This window comes from Aythya marila (assembly GCF_965140915.1).
Source record: "Aythya marila genome assembly, chromosome: 1".
In the NCBI taxonomy this organism is placed as follows: domain Eukaryota; kingdom Metazoa; phylum Chordata; class Aves; order Anseriformes; family Anatidae; genus Aythya; species Aythya marila.
In genome coordinates, this window is record NC_139042.1 from 144,184,573 (window position 1) to 144,201,970 (window position 17,398).

Below are 17,398 nucleotides of genomic sequence, written 5' to 3' on the forward strand. Positions count from 1 at the left end.
TTTACAGTAAAGGCACTTAGTACCAACTTCAAAACCCATTATAAGATGGACTCAACTGTCATTTCATTTGATATCTGGCTGCATTGCAGAGACACAATTCAGACTAAAATCAACTTGTCCCATGTGTTACCTGAGCTGTCTTCCTATTTTAACTGCTTTCTACCATTCCAAACAAGTTTGTCTAAGAAACAAAACTGACCTGTGAGTAGTTTACCTGTTAGGACAGTGAAAAGGTACAATATTAGAAGGCTTCTCTACAGTTCTCAGGAAGGCTACTGGAAACAAAGTCTATACTTACCCTCTGAGAATATTGCATTCCAGCATAATCTCTACCAGGGAACTGCAGCTGGCCATAGTTGCCATTAGTTATTGAGGGTGAACCTCTGTAACCATCAAAACCTGTTCAAATAGAAGTTAATACTGAATATTCACTCATTTACACAAGTACAAAATACAACTAGAACCTTAGCAAGCCTTTTAGCAATTGACACATGTATTAAGTTGCATGGTTATGCTTCCATGCTTTGAATTCTGAAACAAAGCATGTATCACAACTCTTATATCAGCTACCCAGAATTATCTACTCTGCATAGATTCATGCTTATGAGTATTAACAGACCCTAGCAATTGCCTGTTTGTTACTAGTGGGATTTTACAGAACAGCTGAAAAGTTTGCTCCATCCATAGACAGTTTTAACATAAAATTAAGACTTTGTTTTGCTATTACCAACATTCAGCTATTCTGTTTTACTACTATAATATTTAACCTCTTCAGCTATTAGACTAAATACCAAAGAAGACCTGCAAGCAATTGAGTACCAGGCACTACCAAATCCTTAACTGCTTATAAGTTAGAACTACATAACTCGTTTTTGGTACATGCTCTTAAAATCTAGGAATCAGTCTGAGCCCAGTAACTGAAACAACTTCTGTTTCAGACTAAGCATGCTTTGACTTCAAAGCAAACAAATTGTAGCTACCAGGAACTTTGATAAGAAGCTACTATCTGCTAAAAAGTCAGCTCAAACTTTCCAGGACACTCCAGCTAGCAGCAGAACAACTGATTTGCTGAGACCAAACAATCCTCTTAAAATCCTTCAGCTTATTATTAAGCCACAAGGGTTCTCCATTACTGCAAACTTCCCTGCAAACTTCCTTCCCTTATCCTGGTTTCTGCTGGTAATACTGAAAGCCTGTAGTGTTGAACAAATGCAGCATTTGCAGGAAACAAGACAGTAATTGATTAAGGGACATCTGAAGAGAATACTTACCCAGCACATTAGCAAATGGCAGAGGCCAAAGGAAAGAACAAAGGAGGTAAGTCCAGAAGGGTAAATGAACTAATGAAAATTACTAAGCTATCATTGAACATCTCCATTTTTATAACTGAGGCTATGAAATCACTCTGCCAGTTCACCTGACACCTAAAGCACAGGGATTATAAGTAGAATTTGCTCAAATTCCATACAGACAGTATTTTCCACACCTTGCTCTTAAAAAAAGCTATCTTACGAATTTTCACATGTAGAACCTAAATTTATACTAAAAATGGTTTAAAACAGTTATACTAACTAGGTTCTTAAGGTAACAGTAAAGACATACCTTTATACCCACCAGGTGAACGATATGAATTGGCCAGTGACCTTCCACCTCTAGCAGATCCTCTGACAGACCCTCGACTATTAAGGTAAGGCTGAGGGGGTCTTGGTATAACATTAGTCTGTGCTGGATAAAAGGCGAGACTACCATTGCTAACAGGAACAGCTCCATCAGGTTGATAATTCACTGCTTAAAACAAAAGGCACAGTTGAATTCAGAGCTTTTATAACTGCAATAAATTACAACACCTAGAAGCAAGGGCAGCATTAAGTTCAGTCAGATTAAGCTGCTCAGTATATGCTGCTCTTGTCCTTTCATTGCTTCAAATAAGAGGGATCCTTCTTTTTCGTTCTATGGAGTGTAACACTTGTTAAAGTACATCATAGACACAGTGCAGGCTGTCAGTGTAAGCCTCTTACATATTCAAGAAGATGCAGTTGAGTATGGCATAACAAGCTTGCCAGCACCAAGAAAGTAACCAAGCTAGAAGAAAAAACTGTCAATGTTTGACTGAGAATTTTCACGTAGATTCTGTACAGTTCTACTAGCAGCAAGGCTTCAGTGGTCTATGATAAACTAGATCACACCTCAGTATTGACATCCTTCAGTGCAATGAAACAAGCTCCATCTTATCTAGATGGCAATAAGACCACTGTAGAAAGCTAATTCAACAGCTGGGTTCGGTCTCTTTGAGTTGACATTGAATCCTAAGCAACAGGTACAGATAGTATGCAAGAATGCTTTTCACTCACAGTATAGTTAAGTGGTCAGCCTTAAATATAGACCTTACAACCATGTTTCCAAATCCACGTGTTATATCAACCCCAAACATCTTGGATCCAAGTAGAGTGTCAGTCTAAACTGCCTTTCTGAAGTCTGTGTAGAGCCCTCAAAGTACAGACTTAATTGAACATCATGATGTTTCATCGAAGAGCTGTAAAGAAGGCTGTTGATCACCTCCTACAGTCTGATGAGAAGGAGTACTCAAGCTAAACAAGCTTTAACTGCTGCACTTACTGTTCCTTGGAGCTCTTAACCTTGGAACATCTCACTGACTACATATAGTAGTGAGGCTGATAGTGTAATTCCTACTAAGATTTCTCTGGCAGAAAAACACTAACACTAGGTGACCTTGAGTCAGTGATTGTGTCTTTATAAACCCAGATTCCTGAATTGTCATCCTTCTCAGCCTGGAACCTGTTTCAGGCAAATTTTGTGGGCTCATTTCATTTAGAGTTTAGTGTCAACTCCATATATTATCCCGGTATCAGTATCTGAATGTAAAATAAGTCAGTTATGTTGAATAAGGCAGATCAGAACCCTACTTATCAGAAGTTGAGTATTCTTCAGGTCAGACACTGACACCAATAAAGAGCCTTGGTAATGAGTTACATCTATATAAACATCAGTAAAAGGAAGATCTTTTGCTGCATTGTAGGCTGTCATCTTGCTTGAGGTTAAGAACACATGCACAAAAAGCTCAGCCAATTCTCAGTTCCTCACTGAATTACAGAAACTTGTGACTGAGGCCTCCTAGTTAGGAAACTCTCCTAGGTAACTGACATGAACTTTGGGCAAAATTAGGAACATTGATGTCTGCTACAGAAAGCTAGAACTTCAACACGAAGGGATGAAGCTTGAATTATAACTATGCCCTTATGCAGTGTAGTGGCATGACACATCATGAAATCTAGAATGCTTTATCACTGCTATAGTAAGGTGCATGATATCCTCAAGAAAATTTTAAAAAGCACTAGTATAGATAAAAATCATTCTGTCTGGAGATAATTATACTTTAAGTTCAAATAAGAGATAATACCAAGCCCATTCTTAAGACAAAACTAAATCCTAAGTTGTTCTCCAATGACACATTTTAGTCTTGTACCCATAGCACAAAATGGTTATCACTGAGTAATTCATCTAAGCACTGAAAGCTTATCCATGCCTTCTAATATTTACCATCTTCCAGCACTAGACATTATACTAGACATCATCTATTACAAGAGACCAAAATAAGGGTTCCAAGCATTTCATCACTGCTTCAGTTCCAAGCATAGATTTGTTTTACTGACACTGCATACTTGAATCTCTCACCTATTGGGAAGTTTCATGCATCAGGCATATAGGTGATGCTGTCCATATAATAGTACAGTAGCTAGTTTAATTTGAAGCTGCCTTACATCCTGCTAGCAGTTTTAAGATCAAGTATACAGACCATATTGCCAACTGGATTAGAGCTGATGTAACCCTAATTTTAACAAGTGCTACATAAGAGCTTCAGTGGTTAAGAATTTGTGAGTTAGAAGAACCTGAATATACTCACAGCACATTAATAAATTAATACTATCTGAAGAACTTTCATATAACTTTTCCAAGACTTCTTGAAATGCAGACATGTACAATTCTTACCTGAAGACAGAGATTCTTGTGAAAGAGATGTTTGTTCTGCAACATGAGAAGACTGCAGCTGGCATTGAGGAGGAGTCTGTGTACTTGCTGTAGAGAAACTCTGGTTATATCCCGTTGAATATGAAGACTCCTCTTTAATTTCCTGGTCTTTACGTGGAGGCAGCGGTGCATTCACCTTAAACACCTACAATATAGTTGAAGACAAATGTTTTGCACTATCAGTTAAAGTCTCTGCCTAATGCCATCACCCTGCTACAAAACCATGGTTTAAATCCAAATGCCTCGGTCAGTTTCTAGAACAGAAATTCTCTTGGAATTGAGTACATGCTGTTTGAACCTATCCTTTTCCCTCACAGTAAGCTTAATAAACTTCTGTCCTTGGCTACTGGCCAAGAGAGGTAGCTTAACTGAACATAGCTACTATATTCAATAAACAGAACAGCTGTCCTGACTTCTAGTAAGCTAGTTTGCTTCCAGGTGAAACCTGCCATTAAACTCCTTGATTTAAGCTTTTGAGCTGAAGCTCTAACAGCCTAGATTGAGATAAGATACTCATGTTTGAACACACATCTTGGAAACTCATGCAATTCTACCATCTACTCAGATAAATACTATACTAGCTTTCAGCCCTTTTGTAAACTGAACCTCCACTTTCCTACTCTCATTTCCTCTGTTAGCGTATGTTAAACTTCACAGCTTGACAACTAATCATTCTCAGAAGCTTCCATAATTAGAACGGGGAATAAACACTTTTTCCCCTGTCAAGGAACCAAGTACTAGCTCTGGTAGTGAACCAGCACAGAAAACACATAATACTAAAATGCTGAGTATAGCTTTAGCCATTACAAAATATCACAAATTCTGGGTTTTTACATCAGATGAAGTAATCAAAGTGATTCCAAGCCTAATGGATACTTACAATTATTTTTGAACCTATTCAAGTAGAGTATCCAATATTCTGTCAAGAAACTGAATTTCAGCTAAGTTTCAGCTATGCATTACATTAAATATATTCAAAAGAAAAAAGGAATATCAATGAGATAAGCAGGTAGATGCCCTTTATCTTAAAGCCTCCTTAGATGCTTTGGGTAATTAGGGCAGAGATTTCAAGCTTTGCAAGACCATTTAAAATGAAATACATAATCAGAAATTGTTCTAGGTTCTTCCAGATACTTCCTTGGGCCTTCAGCAGACACTTGATATTTAAGAAGGGAAATCCTGCACATTGGCAATCCTACCGAAAAAATATAGCTTAGCAGGATGAAGTTTTAGTGGTGATCAAGAGATCTATGCAAGAAGGTATTATATCTTACTGAAAGAAATGGATTGATGGCAAGGAAGACTGTAATATGGCCTTACAATTAAATGTTACCATAATAGAATCTTCAGATGTGCATTGCACTCTGGTACACAAGCAGAAAAGCAGTGTAGACAACATTTGTGATCTATTTCCCTTTCCAGTTGAACTCCAAGTCATTTTTCTAGCCATGCTAAAAGGCTAAACAATGAAGTACTATTAAATCCAATCAATAATTTCAATTGCCTTAGAGCATATCCACTTATTACCAGCACTTCTGCTGCTGCAGCAGTCTTCTTAAAAGAAAATTGAGGATGCTGTCAACACCCACATCCTAGTCTACTTTTTCCTACGAGTCACAGGTGGAATACTAATGAAGCTGGGCTATAGGTACTGTCTGCCTTTAGGCTTGCACAAGCAATGGCAGCAATAGGGTGAGGACACCTGAGGACATCTCTCACTACTGCAGTATCACTGTTTGGCAGGGAAGCATCTGACTCTTGGCTACCCAATGAAATGCAAGTCCTGTTGTCTTCTGGGCTATGAATCTAAGCAACAGCAAGAAGAAAACCCTGTGTTGCCAAGTTCAAGATTACCACCACTACAAGACAAACAGAGGTCACAGCAACTGAGTGACAGGTATCTGCCAGTTTGACTCAAAATCAGAAGTTTTTGATATTTAATATATCTTTAATGTATCTAGAAGCACCACAGAATTCATTCAAGTGATCTTTCAGTGGTACCATTTTGATAATGAGCACTCTGAACGCAGATCCTAGGCTCAGATAAAATTAAAATAACAGACCATGACTCTTTATTAATGTCATGATAGATGTTTACCTTACAGACCAGGTCCCCAAACAGTCTCTGGTTCCTTGATCACAGCATGCTACTATTTTCACTTTCATGAAAGTCACCACCTAGCAACTTGGCATAATTTCCAATAGAACCAGGTTATAACAATCCCCCACTTGCACTTGCCTTACTTATGATTACATCAAAATTCTGTACCTCAGGAAAGTTCTACTGCAATCACTTCCACAAATTCATACAGCTACAGAAGAAACATCACAGTAGTGATTTACTGAAGAGCATACCAAAGTGTCTGATGTTTAACTACACCTAGAGTTCCTGTGTTTTGAAATACTACTGGCTATTTTCTTCTCCCCACCAGCCCTACTATATCAGTCCAAGTTATAGAACTGCACCAGTACTTTTTTTTTGAAATGGAGAACATGCCTTTGGAGAATCTCAGGTGACTTCTTCCACAGCTTACTTTTAAGTAAGAATGTTAAAGCCCAAATACAGAGAAGGGGACATTACCAGCTAAATGGAGACCCTTCCTCTAGACTCTTCTAGGAAGGGCTTGCACCCCAAATTGACAAATAGTAGCAGTGTTAGTAATATTTGTGAACATTAGTAATGATGTACAACCTGAAAAAAAAGACACTACACTCTTTATCAGTGCACAAGAACTATTTAAGCACAGTCTGTCACCTCTACCTTGGGGAATAGGTAGAAGTCAATTGTCTTAATGCCTAACTTCTCCCTGTTAGCTCCTTGAGGCTACCAAAATATCCCAGACATTGGAGAAGCAGAGCTCTAACCTACTTTATCAACACCAAAGCCTCAAAGTGTCCTATCAAGTTCTGTATCATATCAGGGAGCCAGCTTCCCCAGTACTAGGACTAAGCTACAAGCATGCTGCTCAGTAATTATGTGGCCTCAAGTGGCACTTACAGTCTGCATAGCCTGAAAGGGAGCTGCTGTTATTGTGACAGAACTGCTACTTGCTGGAGGAGACTGAAAGCTTTGCGCTTGTGGCACTGGTGTCACAGAGGTGCTCGAAGTTGGCAACGGTGACTGTGGCTCACTTGGGAGGGGAACAGTTGCCTGAGGGAAGAATGAAAACATGAGAGGTCACTCGATAGTTATCAGGCAGTAACAGAAGCAGTTAAATTGTTCTAAAGCCCAGACTGACAGAAGTCAGCAGTTTCTACAGGATGACATTTGGACATAGTAGTGCTACAAAATAGCTTTTGCTTACAATTTCAAATCTTGCTGTGCATCCTCAGCAATCAGTACTTCTATTGCAGTCTCTGCTGATTAAGTGAAATGTGCCTATGAGCTACTATACATACCACTCATTGTATGAATTTCACAACAAACTGGCATTAAGTGTTTTGGTCCACCACTAAGGAAGCACGGGATGCTTCCTGTTCAGATTATTCAAAGATTTGAATTAATAACTTCTTTCCAAACAAACCTGGTAGTTTTTTTTTTTGGAGGAAGTACATAGCTTACTTTGAATCATAATTGATTAAGTTGGGGGTAGATTAGAAACAATGCTGAGTTGTCCAGACAAAGCATTAACCAGCATTGACTTATCTGTGCAGAGTGGCAAAATGAAGTGTTTTATTTAGGATACCAATACAGTACATGAATTAGAAGTCAAAAGGAACAGTGAGGATCATGTAACACACTATATTTTCCTGATCCCACAATTTCCTGATGTCTATCCCATGTAATTATTAATACCTGAACTATTTGTGATAGCTTACCTGGGCAATTTCAATCTTTTTAGGTATCAGTGGCTCAGAAACGCGTGAACTTGTCTGATACAATGGCTGGGAAGCATATTTCTCAGTCTCTTGAGGAAGTGATGCTGATGCCTGGAAGAAGCCATACGTGTACCCAGTATTACAAGAAGCATAGCAAAACCTTGTGTTTTCTGCAAAAGCTATGCACTGGTTGAAACAGTTAATTTTTGAGAGATCAAGAAAAAATATTTTAAGTCCAAAGCAAGCATACTATAAATACCTAGTTGAAGCTTTTGCCTAAGGTAATTAGGTTTAGGGATTCAAACAATATTTTTTTAAAAAGTCGTACATCTAGCCCTGCAAAGTCAGGTAATCCCAAGAACCTTTAGATTGCTTCAAGCAGTTATTTACAAAGTAACACACACCTGTCTCATTGAATTAGGTGCAAACATCTCACAGTAAGCTTCCAGTAATTTTTGCCTAACAAGGCTTCAAGCTTTCATAGGCAGCCTTTGCAAAACCTGGATGCCTCTATGGTTAACTCAGACCTCTAAAACCGGGTTGAAGAGTTGCTTATCCTTTTGCTGTATATTTAAGTATAAACACTACCAAGTCTCATGTATGTCACAGGTGACAACAGAACTTCATTTCCATTTCAGAAGAATTCACTGCCACTGTGGAGTGTGTTCCCTGGTTGTGCTGAAGCCAAATGCATCTTGCCTACTGCTTTCTAGTACTCCTGCTTCTCATTTAGATGAAGGCCATCACACTTCAGAGCTAAGGGACAAAAGACATGCTGGGTGCAAGCAAACCTAATGGCAAACACCATGTCCGCAGAAACTCAGAACCTTCACTTAATTCTATGTTCAGCACAGCACAAATCTTCAGCATTCAAATTAAGTAGCAAAATTAATGTCTGTCAGCACAAGAGGTTTAATTGCATTGTAAAAGATAACATTAAGAACTAGGCTAAAACCACTGATTCAAGAGGTAGAAGACGATAATAAAACAGTCTTCATTAGGATGTCAAGCTATGCAGTATATCAAGGAATAGAATAAAGGCTATGTATTCAGTATCCTGACAGCACATACATTAGCATAAAGATGAACATTCCTCCATTATGATTTACATACACAGTATTAAGTACCCAATGGAAAGACCAACTGCATTTCCAAACACAGCAACACTTACAGATCTAAGACATAAGCCACCATAAATTGCAACTGTTTTTTAGCTCCTAATATTTAGTAAATGCTAGTTTAAGATTTAACTGCATATAACATACATGTAAGAAAGCAAAGCTTAAGCTCCTGGCTCAGCATCAGGAAGTCAGATGCCTAGCATTTTTCATTTACTGCATGAGAACACATCTCAGTTTTCAGCTTAGTCTGCTATTTCACCACAATATCCACTCCAATTTATGCATTGTCTATGTTACCAATAGAAGTTATTTTGCACTAACCAAAGCAAGCTTATGTTGCTCATGTTTCCACAAGAATATGCACCACACTTTTTAGCTTGTTTTCTACCCTGCATTTTTTATCCCCACACCCTTCCCGTTTCAAGGGAGAGACTGCTCACTTTGCATTTATGTAATATTAGGAAGACTTCCAACAAAGTATTCCAGGATGTAGTATTCACTGTTGCTGCCACCTGCACTCCATTCCCATACATTATTCAAGTATGGTTATTCAGGAGAGGTCCTACCACAGCTTTCTGCTAAGGCTGGTTCTCAGACCTCTGAATGCAAGTGAGCCCCAGGAATATTACCTGTGGTGTCACCAAGTCTTCGGTTTCAGAGCCAGAAAGGGTCTGATCAGCAGATGCTAGGGAAGTATTAGAACCATGCAGGGTCATGGATGAAGCAGTAGCCTTGCAAGAAGAGAAAACAAAGATAAGATTTTGGAAAATTGTCTTGAATATTTGGTTGTCACCAGAACTCACACTTAACACGTAAATCTCAGAATTAGGCAGGACCTGAAGTACTTTGACCTGCAAGCTTAAGTTCACGTTCTTTTAAAATTATGACTTCTTCTTAGTTGCAAGGAAACCTATTTAAAAGTCAAAGTAAAGGCATGAAAGCACAGTAAGTGAACTGAAGGTTCAAACCATGGCTATGAAATTAGAGACCTTGCACCTTCAAGATAAGTAAGGATCTTAAGAGATGAATACATGCACTGTCTAGGAAAGAGGCATATCCTCCTGTGTACCATTACCTATGAATTGGACACAAATTACTTGAACACATCTTCAAGATACTATTTTACTTCCAAAAGTTTCTAGCTTCTAGCATTTGTTTCTGGATTTGTTTTGTAATAAGCATAACAGCAGTCAACATTGCCAGATTATACTTTCAAGTTACTAAACTGAAGTTATATGATGTTGGTTACTGTTAACATTGTTAACAAAGCCACTGTTAATATTGAAATAAAGCCTGTTCTAGTGAATAGCTACTTTCTCGGGTACTCCTTTGCCTCTTCAAGGCGGTCCTAGCATCACCAACTTACCTGAAGGGGTTGTTGAAGAAAATCACTTTGACTTGGCAGTTTCTGCTCTTTTGAAACTGTAAAAGAACATGAGTTATGTAACAGTTTTTAAATTCAGAATATTTTCTATATAAGATGCATGGCATTTTTAGAGCATGCACCACAAATGTTTAGACTTGCATCACTAAATCACACCTACATGAAAAATTTGCTTTTTTTTTTTTTTTTGGAAAAAAAGGCAGTTATCCAGTGAGAATATTTCTACTAAGGTAGGGATGACCACTTTCCAGATAAAAACAGAAGAATTAAATACTTGAACCGGGTAATTGTTTTATAGCTTAAGAGCCTCCCAAATGATTTACCATGGCCCATTACATAAAATATAACTAACTGCTCTTCATCCTGAGCTCATTCATGGCTTGTATCTATAGGCCACAAATTCAGAACAGACACAGCATGCCTGTCCTGCAGCTGGGTTTGGGTGCACCTGCCAGTCTGATTATATAAGCACTCCATTTCTAGGCAAGCACATCAGCTTAAGGCACCTCCAACAACACTTAAAAGTAACTGGCTCAAGCTGCTCTGACAGATACTTTTTAATTAGACAAGCTGTCTTCCCCACTACACCTCTTGATCCACAGCCAAGCAAGCCCTGCTGGTGTTTGCAAAATCTCACATACAGGTAGTGTTTACTGTTATCACCTACCTACAGGACTACTTGCTGGAGTAACTGAAGGTGGTTGAGATGAACCAATGGCACTTGGTGAAGCTTTATCAAAATCCAGAATGGACTCCTTTTAAAAAAAGAAAAAACTTGAATTCTACATACCAGCAAAATATTTATTTGGACAAGCCGCTGTTAACTAAATAGAGCTAGGTCCATTCAGTGCAATCGTGCACCATCAGCACTGCATTTTTCCTAACCTAGTAGGAATTAGATCTGCTACAACAGCAGAGGAAAAACATACTTGCATGAAGTTATAAGTCCCTTGTATCTGAGTCATCAGATCTTGAAGTTTTTCCCTTCTCAGTACTGGATCTTTTGGAAGAGTTGAAGTAGAGCAAAATTCTGCAGCTGGCTGATGTACAGGTTTAGGCACCTACAAAGGAAAAGGTTAAATCTAACACTGGAAACAAGACAAGCTACCTTACTCAATATAATTCCAGAGCAAATTATAGGTATTGAACTCCATAGGCCAGTAAACTGTTATTCAGTTTTCCTGAATCAAGTTCTCACTTCAGTAAAAATCAGCTTACAGTTGCCACAATTAGTTAAACCATGGAATTGATTTGGTTTCTTACAGCCAAATACGTAAGATAAGAGTTTACCTGCATTTAGTTCAATGTTAAATACACCTCCATCTACGGAAAACCATATATTTAAGTTCAAGGCCAGAACAAACTTAAAAACCAAAACTGCACTTACTACTCAAGCTTTAACACATACTTCCTCCTCCCAGTAAGTACAGATCTTTTACTGGGATGGCATTTTCAGACATTCTGAAGAAATAGCACCTAAAAGATGCACCACAAGCAGGTTACTCAGAATTAGTGTTTGCACTTTAGAGCCAGATACTCTGAACGCACCAACTCCTGCAGGAAGTATTACATTATGCTTCACAGCTTGGCATGAAAGATACACTAGATACACTAGTGATCCCATGCAGTAGCCTAACTTTTTGTAGCTAAACAGTGACTTCTATAGGGCCTTCTATTCCTTAATTGTTTCAGATAGTCCCCTCAACAGTTTGTCCCAATTGGTTCTCACTTGCTTTAAAAAAAAGATGGGAATGTTTAATCAGAAAACTAGGGAGTCTAACTTACCAGAAAAACCTGGAATGTTAGTAAACTCCTTAAGCTGCATAAATCCTGTTATTGACAGTGACACACAACTGTCTAGATAGTCTGAACATTTTGAAAGCAGCTTGGGGAAAGTAGTAAGCTTGCTGTAAGTATTTTTAAAACCACAACTGTAAGTGATGCTTTGCAGCTTTTGTTTGCCTGTACAAATCTAAATAGAATAAATGCATTATTTCAACTAAACCAAATGTTTAAACACAGGAATATGTGTGAAAGCCTTTACTTTCCTATAGCGCCAACATTGATCTTTCTGGTAGGTTATTATTTCAGTGTACTGTATAGTGGCATAACTGAGTATTTGCATTAAGTCACTAGAAAAATATATAGCAGAAAATACATGTCGGAACATTTACTTGTTACACTGGGTTCAAAACAGATTCATTAAGTGTCCTTGTCCAGTTTTAGGACAATCCCAGAAACATTCTTGTACTTCTCTTAACCGTTACCTGCAGCTAGTCACTGCATGTGCAGAAGTTCCAGTAACATGCACAGAAGCCTGCAGGGTTTAACAAGCTTCACGAAGCACAATCTATGTACATGCAGCAGTGCACTAAAGCCAGAAGAATGCATTTCTAGTATCTATGTGGACCACATAATGCTACTCGTTCAGCTGTGGGAAGTTCTACTTTTAGCTAAGAGAGCTACTTTCACACTACCCCAAAGTAAGTTCTGAAGCATAAGCAAGAGCTTTCATTATTACCTGTATTCAAGTTATTGCTGTAGCTTCCAATAGTAAAGAACTAAAAAAGTATTAAGGATCTGAGCACTGGACAAAAGCTACAGATTAATAAAATTAAATGTTGGCAAGTTATCAGTTAAGTTACTAAGAAGTCTGAATCTCCTTGTCCATTACCAGTCATCCCTTTATAAGGGAGTTCATCTTAAAACATCTGCTGTCATGTCAAACTTCCTGATTAATGCTTCCCTACACTCTCTCCTCTTTAAAATTTACTAAGACAACTGCACTACCAAACTTTTCCTATACATCTGCAAACAGGCACCAGGTTTTTCACTTTCAGCCACCTAAACAGGTGAAGTCTGACAGCATTTGTAGGTAACGATCAATAGTTAGACTTGCACAATAAGCAAGTAGAAAGCAACTCAAGAGCATGGAAGCAAAGAGACTGCAGTGCTTCAGTTGTGGTTGTCAAAGATGATACAATCTTCTGCATGCTTTTGCAATTTGTTAGTCTTATCTCCTTCACCTGATAGTGTGAGGCCACACTCTGGGCAGTATGCTGGCAGCATCATGTGCTTCAACTAGAAGAGCATCTATAGAGGGCTAGATATGATACCAGGGCCTTAACCCTGAAATGAAAACAGACATTTTGCTAGTGCCTGCAAATACTCAAATCCACCAGCCAGAGGTAACTGTAGGTCAAGTTACCTTATGTGAATTTGCTGTTCTGCTGGTACTTTAATGTAGATGTTCAAAACTAGAATGTTTTCTTTGCATGTGCATGCATGAAAACGCATCAGAAGTTGATTTCCAGTTCTGTGCCTTTATGAAAGATGCTTTGAAAAGCAGGTACTTGACATTCTTGATGTTTTATATTGATTTTATTATCCTACAATTGGGTGGTGTCTTTACAAGCTGATAGCAGCTTCTCAGTTCAGTAGCCTGTTAGTCCAGCTCATAAATTTATGCTTACCAAGATCAATTTAATACCAGCGCAGCAAGAAACATTCAGCTGGAATTTTAGACAGCACTGATAACTTCAGGTTTCAGAAACATTGTTATAAATTAGACCCAAGCTTTGACACTGCTCACATTCAAACTCAACACCTATGTCTCCAGAGGGTTGATTGGAAATAAAGGTGAAATGCCTAGAATTTGGTTTAGGACCCATGCAATTATTGCAAATTGAATGTAAAACACTGACTGCTTTGGAATTTTACTAACAGGAATGCCAATATATTGGGTATTTCTGCTTAAGTTTGATTTTTAGACACTGAAGATCTTTTTGTACTTATCAGTACTATAACATACTATCTCACACTAGTAAAACTCCATTATATGATAGATGTGTGACCTCAGTGCCTCATTACATTTGTTATCTGTGGAATACAGAAACAGCTAGAATGGTAATATGGTAATAGCTAAGCCATAATCACTAGTGATCACCAACTGTGCCATGTAAATAGAGTCAGTATTCACTTTCTACTCCAAACAGCAGTCTCAGTACCAATCAAGTTGTACTGGATGATACACAAGCCAAACCATTCTGCTTTCAAATAGGAGGCAACAAATTCAGCTTACAAAGCTTCCTTGTCCACACATTGCACAAGCATTTGTGTAGAAATCACAATTGACAGACCTCCACATCAACGCACTGTTTTAGGCTCAGCTTCGTAAGTGTTACAACTTGCAGTACATTAAGTTAAATCCACACATTTTAAAATCCTCAAACCTAGCAATTTATTAAAATTGTCTCATACATTTCAGGGAGTAAGAAAAAATTAGATGTCAGCTCCAGAGAACAGCATAAGTAACACAAACCTTTTATCTACCATGTGTTGGTCCCTGCACATTACCATTTTATAGGTTCTCTCAGGGAAAGAAGTGGATCCAGCACTGCATTACCACCTCTTGCTCATAAGAGGTTTTAATATTTTAAGCTTTTCAGTTAGTAATTATATTTTTCCATATGCAGCTTAAGTCAAACTAAGAATTTTTTAAATGATCATAAAAGCTAGCTAGGATGATGGTAAGCTATTGTTTGATCATTCAATATACTTGAAATAAAAAACTTATTAATAGCAACTAAGCAAAAAAAAAAAGCCAACTGATGTGATCTGCTATATAAACCAAAAGTTTTGGAGTACTTAAATGGGCTTCATTTACCAATTCAGCAAGCCAATGTAAGCAATCTTACAGTCAAACAACTGATTTAATTTGGCCAAGTTGCACATTTGCACATTACCATTAAGACTCCTAGGCAGTTTGCATTCCCCTAACCGACCAGAGTTCCTTTTTCTTCACTGCATCAGAGTTCTGGCTACCTTTTAAGCCATCCATCTTCCCATCCTACCCTAAGTCAGATGCCCAGATCTCATTACAAATCACCTTGCTTTTTGCAAACACCAGAAATTCCAAAACATTTTAAAGTGCTTAGAACTACTCCAATAGTTCAGATAATCTCAGTTACATTAAGTCTACACATAGTTGTGTGCACACCTGTTTGTGCTCAGAGTTAGTGAGAAAGCACCAAGTCTTGCACGTATTCCGCCACCACCAGACATAAGGCTACTCAGCTTGAGGGTAAAGATCCAGCTGAAACACCTCACACCCATTTGGTTCCCCAGTGCTGCATGTTACCTACTCTTTTAATTTCATGTTCAACCTTCTGCTTGCGCTCCCGCCTCTAGGAACAAGAATACCCATTTTTCAGTTTTGTCAGGTTTACTGACAGGTCTTTAATCATTTGCTATGAGCAATCAGTATAAGTAATACATTTTTTTTTCCTGCAGAAAGAAGGTAAACGTGCTAATAGCATTTTGTATGAGAATTACTAAATTCTTCATATTTTCTTCCTGAAGTCTAACTCAATGACATAACTGCACTCCTTGCTTTGGCTACCATCTTACCTGTCTTCAAGGTAAGAGGATTGTTGCTACCTGAGCACAGGTGAGACAAGATAGTTTAACATGCAGCTGGTAGCCTGCTCAGCTGCAAGCCCTGCAGTAGTTTTCATTTCACAGTTCTAAAACAGACTGCAGTTAGATTTTCCAGGATGGCAGTATAGCTTATGCATTCATCTGGAAATATGTATTTAAGCCCCTGTACAGTTAGTATTGCTTGATCTAGATGTTACGTATCTCCTGAATCAGCAGCTATTTTAATCAAAAGTTACTGAAGTGCTATTTGTATGCAGTCAAAGTATTTGATCCCTGGATGAGTCATACCTGCTTTGTACTGATAAGAGTAGACAGCCAATAGCTGGGGATGAGCTAAGTTAATTCTTCTTACACATAAGGCAGTTATTCAAGGCTCAAACACAGCAACACTGTGTTGATATAAAAAGCCCAGCAGACCATTTGCTATTCAAATGCAAGCCTTAGCAGAATGGAGTTTACTTCCCCCAAGAAAGAATGAAATGGGAGTCTACACATAGACCTACAAAACACAGCTTGTAAAGCCTCTCTATGTGGCTTTAGTCCAACACACGAGTGTCAAAAGCTTAGACAGGTAATACTACATATGCCAACTCACTTCTTTGGGTTCCATATCAAACTTCTTTGGCCCCATCTGCTCCTTTGGCCCAACACTTGCAGCTCCCCAGGACTTCGGAGGATTCTGTAACTGCTGTGATGACACTTGCTGCTGTCTCTCAGCTGTTTCCCAAGCCTCTCGAGTTTCCTGCTTCTTTTGCTCTGGTTCCTCCCTAACATGTGCAGCAGCCCAAGCCTTCACAGGCTCCTGCTTCTTTTGCTCAGGCTCTTCCCTAACATGCATTTCCCATGACTTCACAGGCTCTGTCTTCTTTTGTTCTGGTTCCTCCCTAGTTTGGGTCACCCAAGGTTTTGGAGGTTCCTGCTTTTGTTCTGTTTCTTCCTTAGCTTTGGTCACCCAAGCTTTTGGTGACTCTTGTTTTTTCTGTTCCTGGTCTTCCCTAACTTTTGCTACCCACGGCTTAGGTGACTCCTGTTTCTTCTGTTCCTGCTCTTCCCTAACCTTTGCTACCCAAGGTTTTGGGGACTCCTGTTCCTCTCGAACATGTGCTACCCAGGCTTTTGGAGCTTCTTGCTTCTTTTGTTCTTCAACACGGGTCTCCCAGGGCTTTGTAGGCTCACGCTTCTGTTCTTCTTCTTTAACACGAGCTTCCCAAGGCTTTGGTGAATCTGGTCTTTTTGTTTCCTGCTGCCTAACACGAGATTCCCAAGGCTTTAAGGTCTCTTGTTTCTGTTTCTGCTCTTCAATATCAACAAGCATTTCCCAGGACTTTGGCGGTTCTTGTTTTCTAGCACTCTCAGCTTCCCAAGACTTGGGCTCTTCTGGCTTCTTCTTGACAGAGTACTCTGCTTCAGGCAAATAACGCCTGTTGAGAAACTATATAGACCAAAGAAACTTAATGGCTCCAAGAAAACATTTTGCTACTACAGTTCAGGTCAGTTAAGTTAGGTCACCCAGCTACTGGAAGTTTGACTAAAAGCATAGCCTAGACAGTTTAAACACTAGCTATAGAAGTCACGTGGCCAGCCATGG

General features: G+C 38.8%; 1 protein-coding gene across 1 annotated transcript in view; it reads right to left on the reverse strand.

Annotated features, from left to right (window-relative positions):
• Positions 1-17,398, reverse strand: part of CAPRIN2 (caprin family member 2) — a gene marked incomplete at its 3' end in the record, with an annotated part of 35,592 nt that overhangs the window by 5,882 nt on the left and 12,312 nt on the right. Inside the window, exons 8-18 of the mRNA XM_082764214.1 lie at positions 16,406-17,242; positions 15,516-15,557; positions 11,301-11,432; positions 11,039-11,126; positions 10,354-10,409; positions 9,617-9,718; positions 7,867-7,977; positions 7,046-7,198; positions 4,009-4,192; positions 1,603-1,788; positions 299-399 (exon numbers count right to left, since the gene is read on the reverse strand). Coding sequence (XP_082620340.1) covers positions 299-399; positions 1,603-1,788; positions 4,009-4,192; positions 7,046-7,198; positions 7,867-7,977; positions 9,617-9,718; positions 10,354-10,409; positions 11,039-11,126; positions 11,301-11,432; positions 15,516-15,557; positions 16,406-17,242 — 1,992 coding nt within the window. The remainder of the gene's footprint in view (positions 1-298; positions 400-1,602; positions 1,789-4,008; positions 4,193-7,045; positions 7,199-7,866; positions 7,978-9,616; positions 9,719-10,353; positions 10,410-11,038; positions 11,127-11,300; positions 11,433-15,515; positions 15,558-16,405; positions 17,243-17,398) is intronic.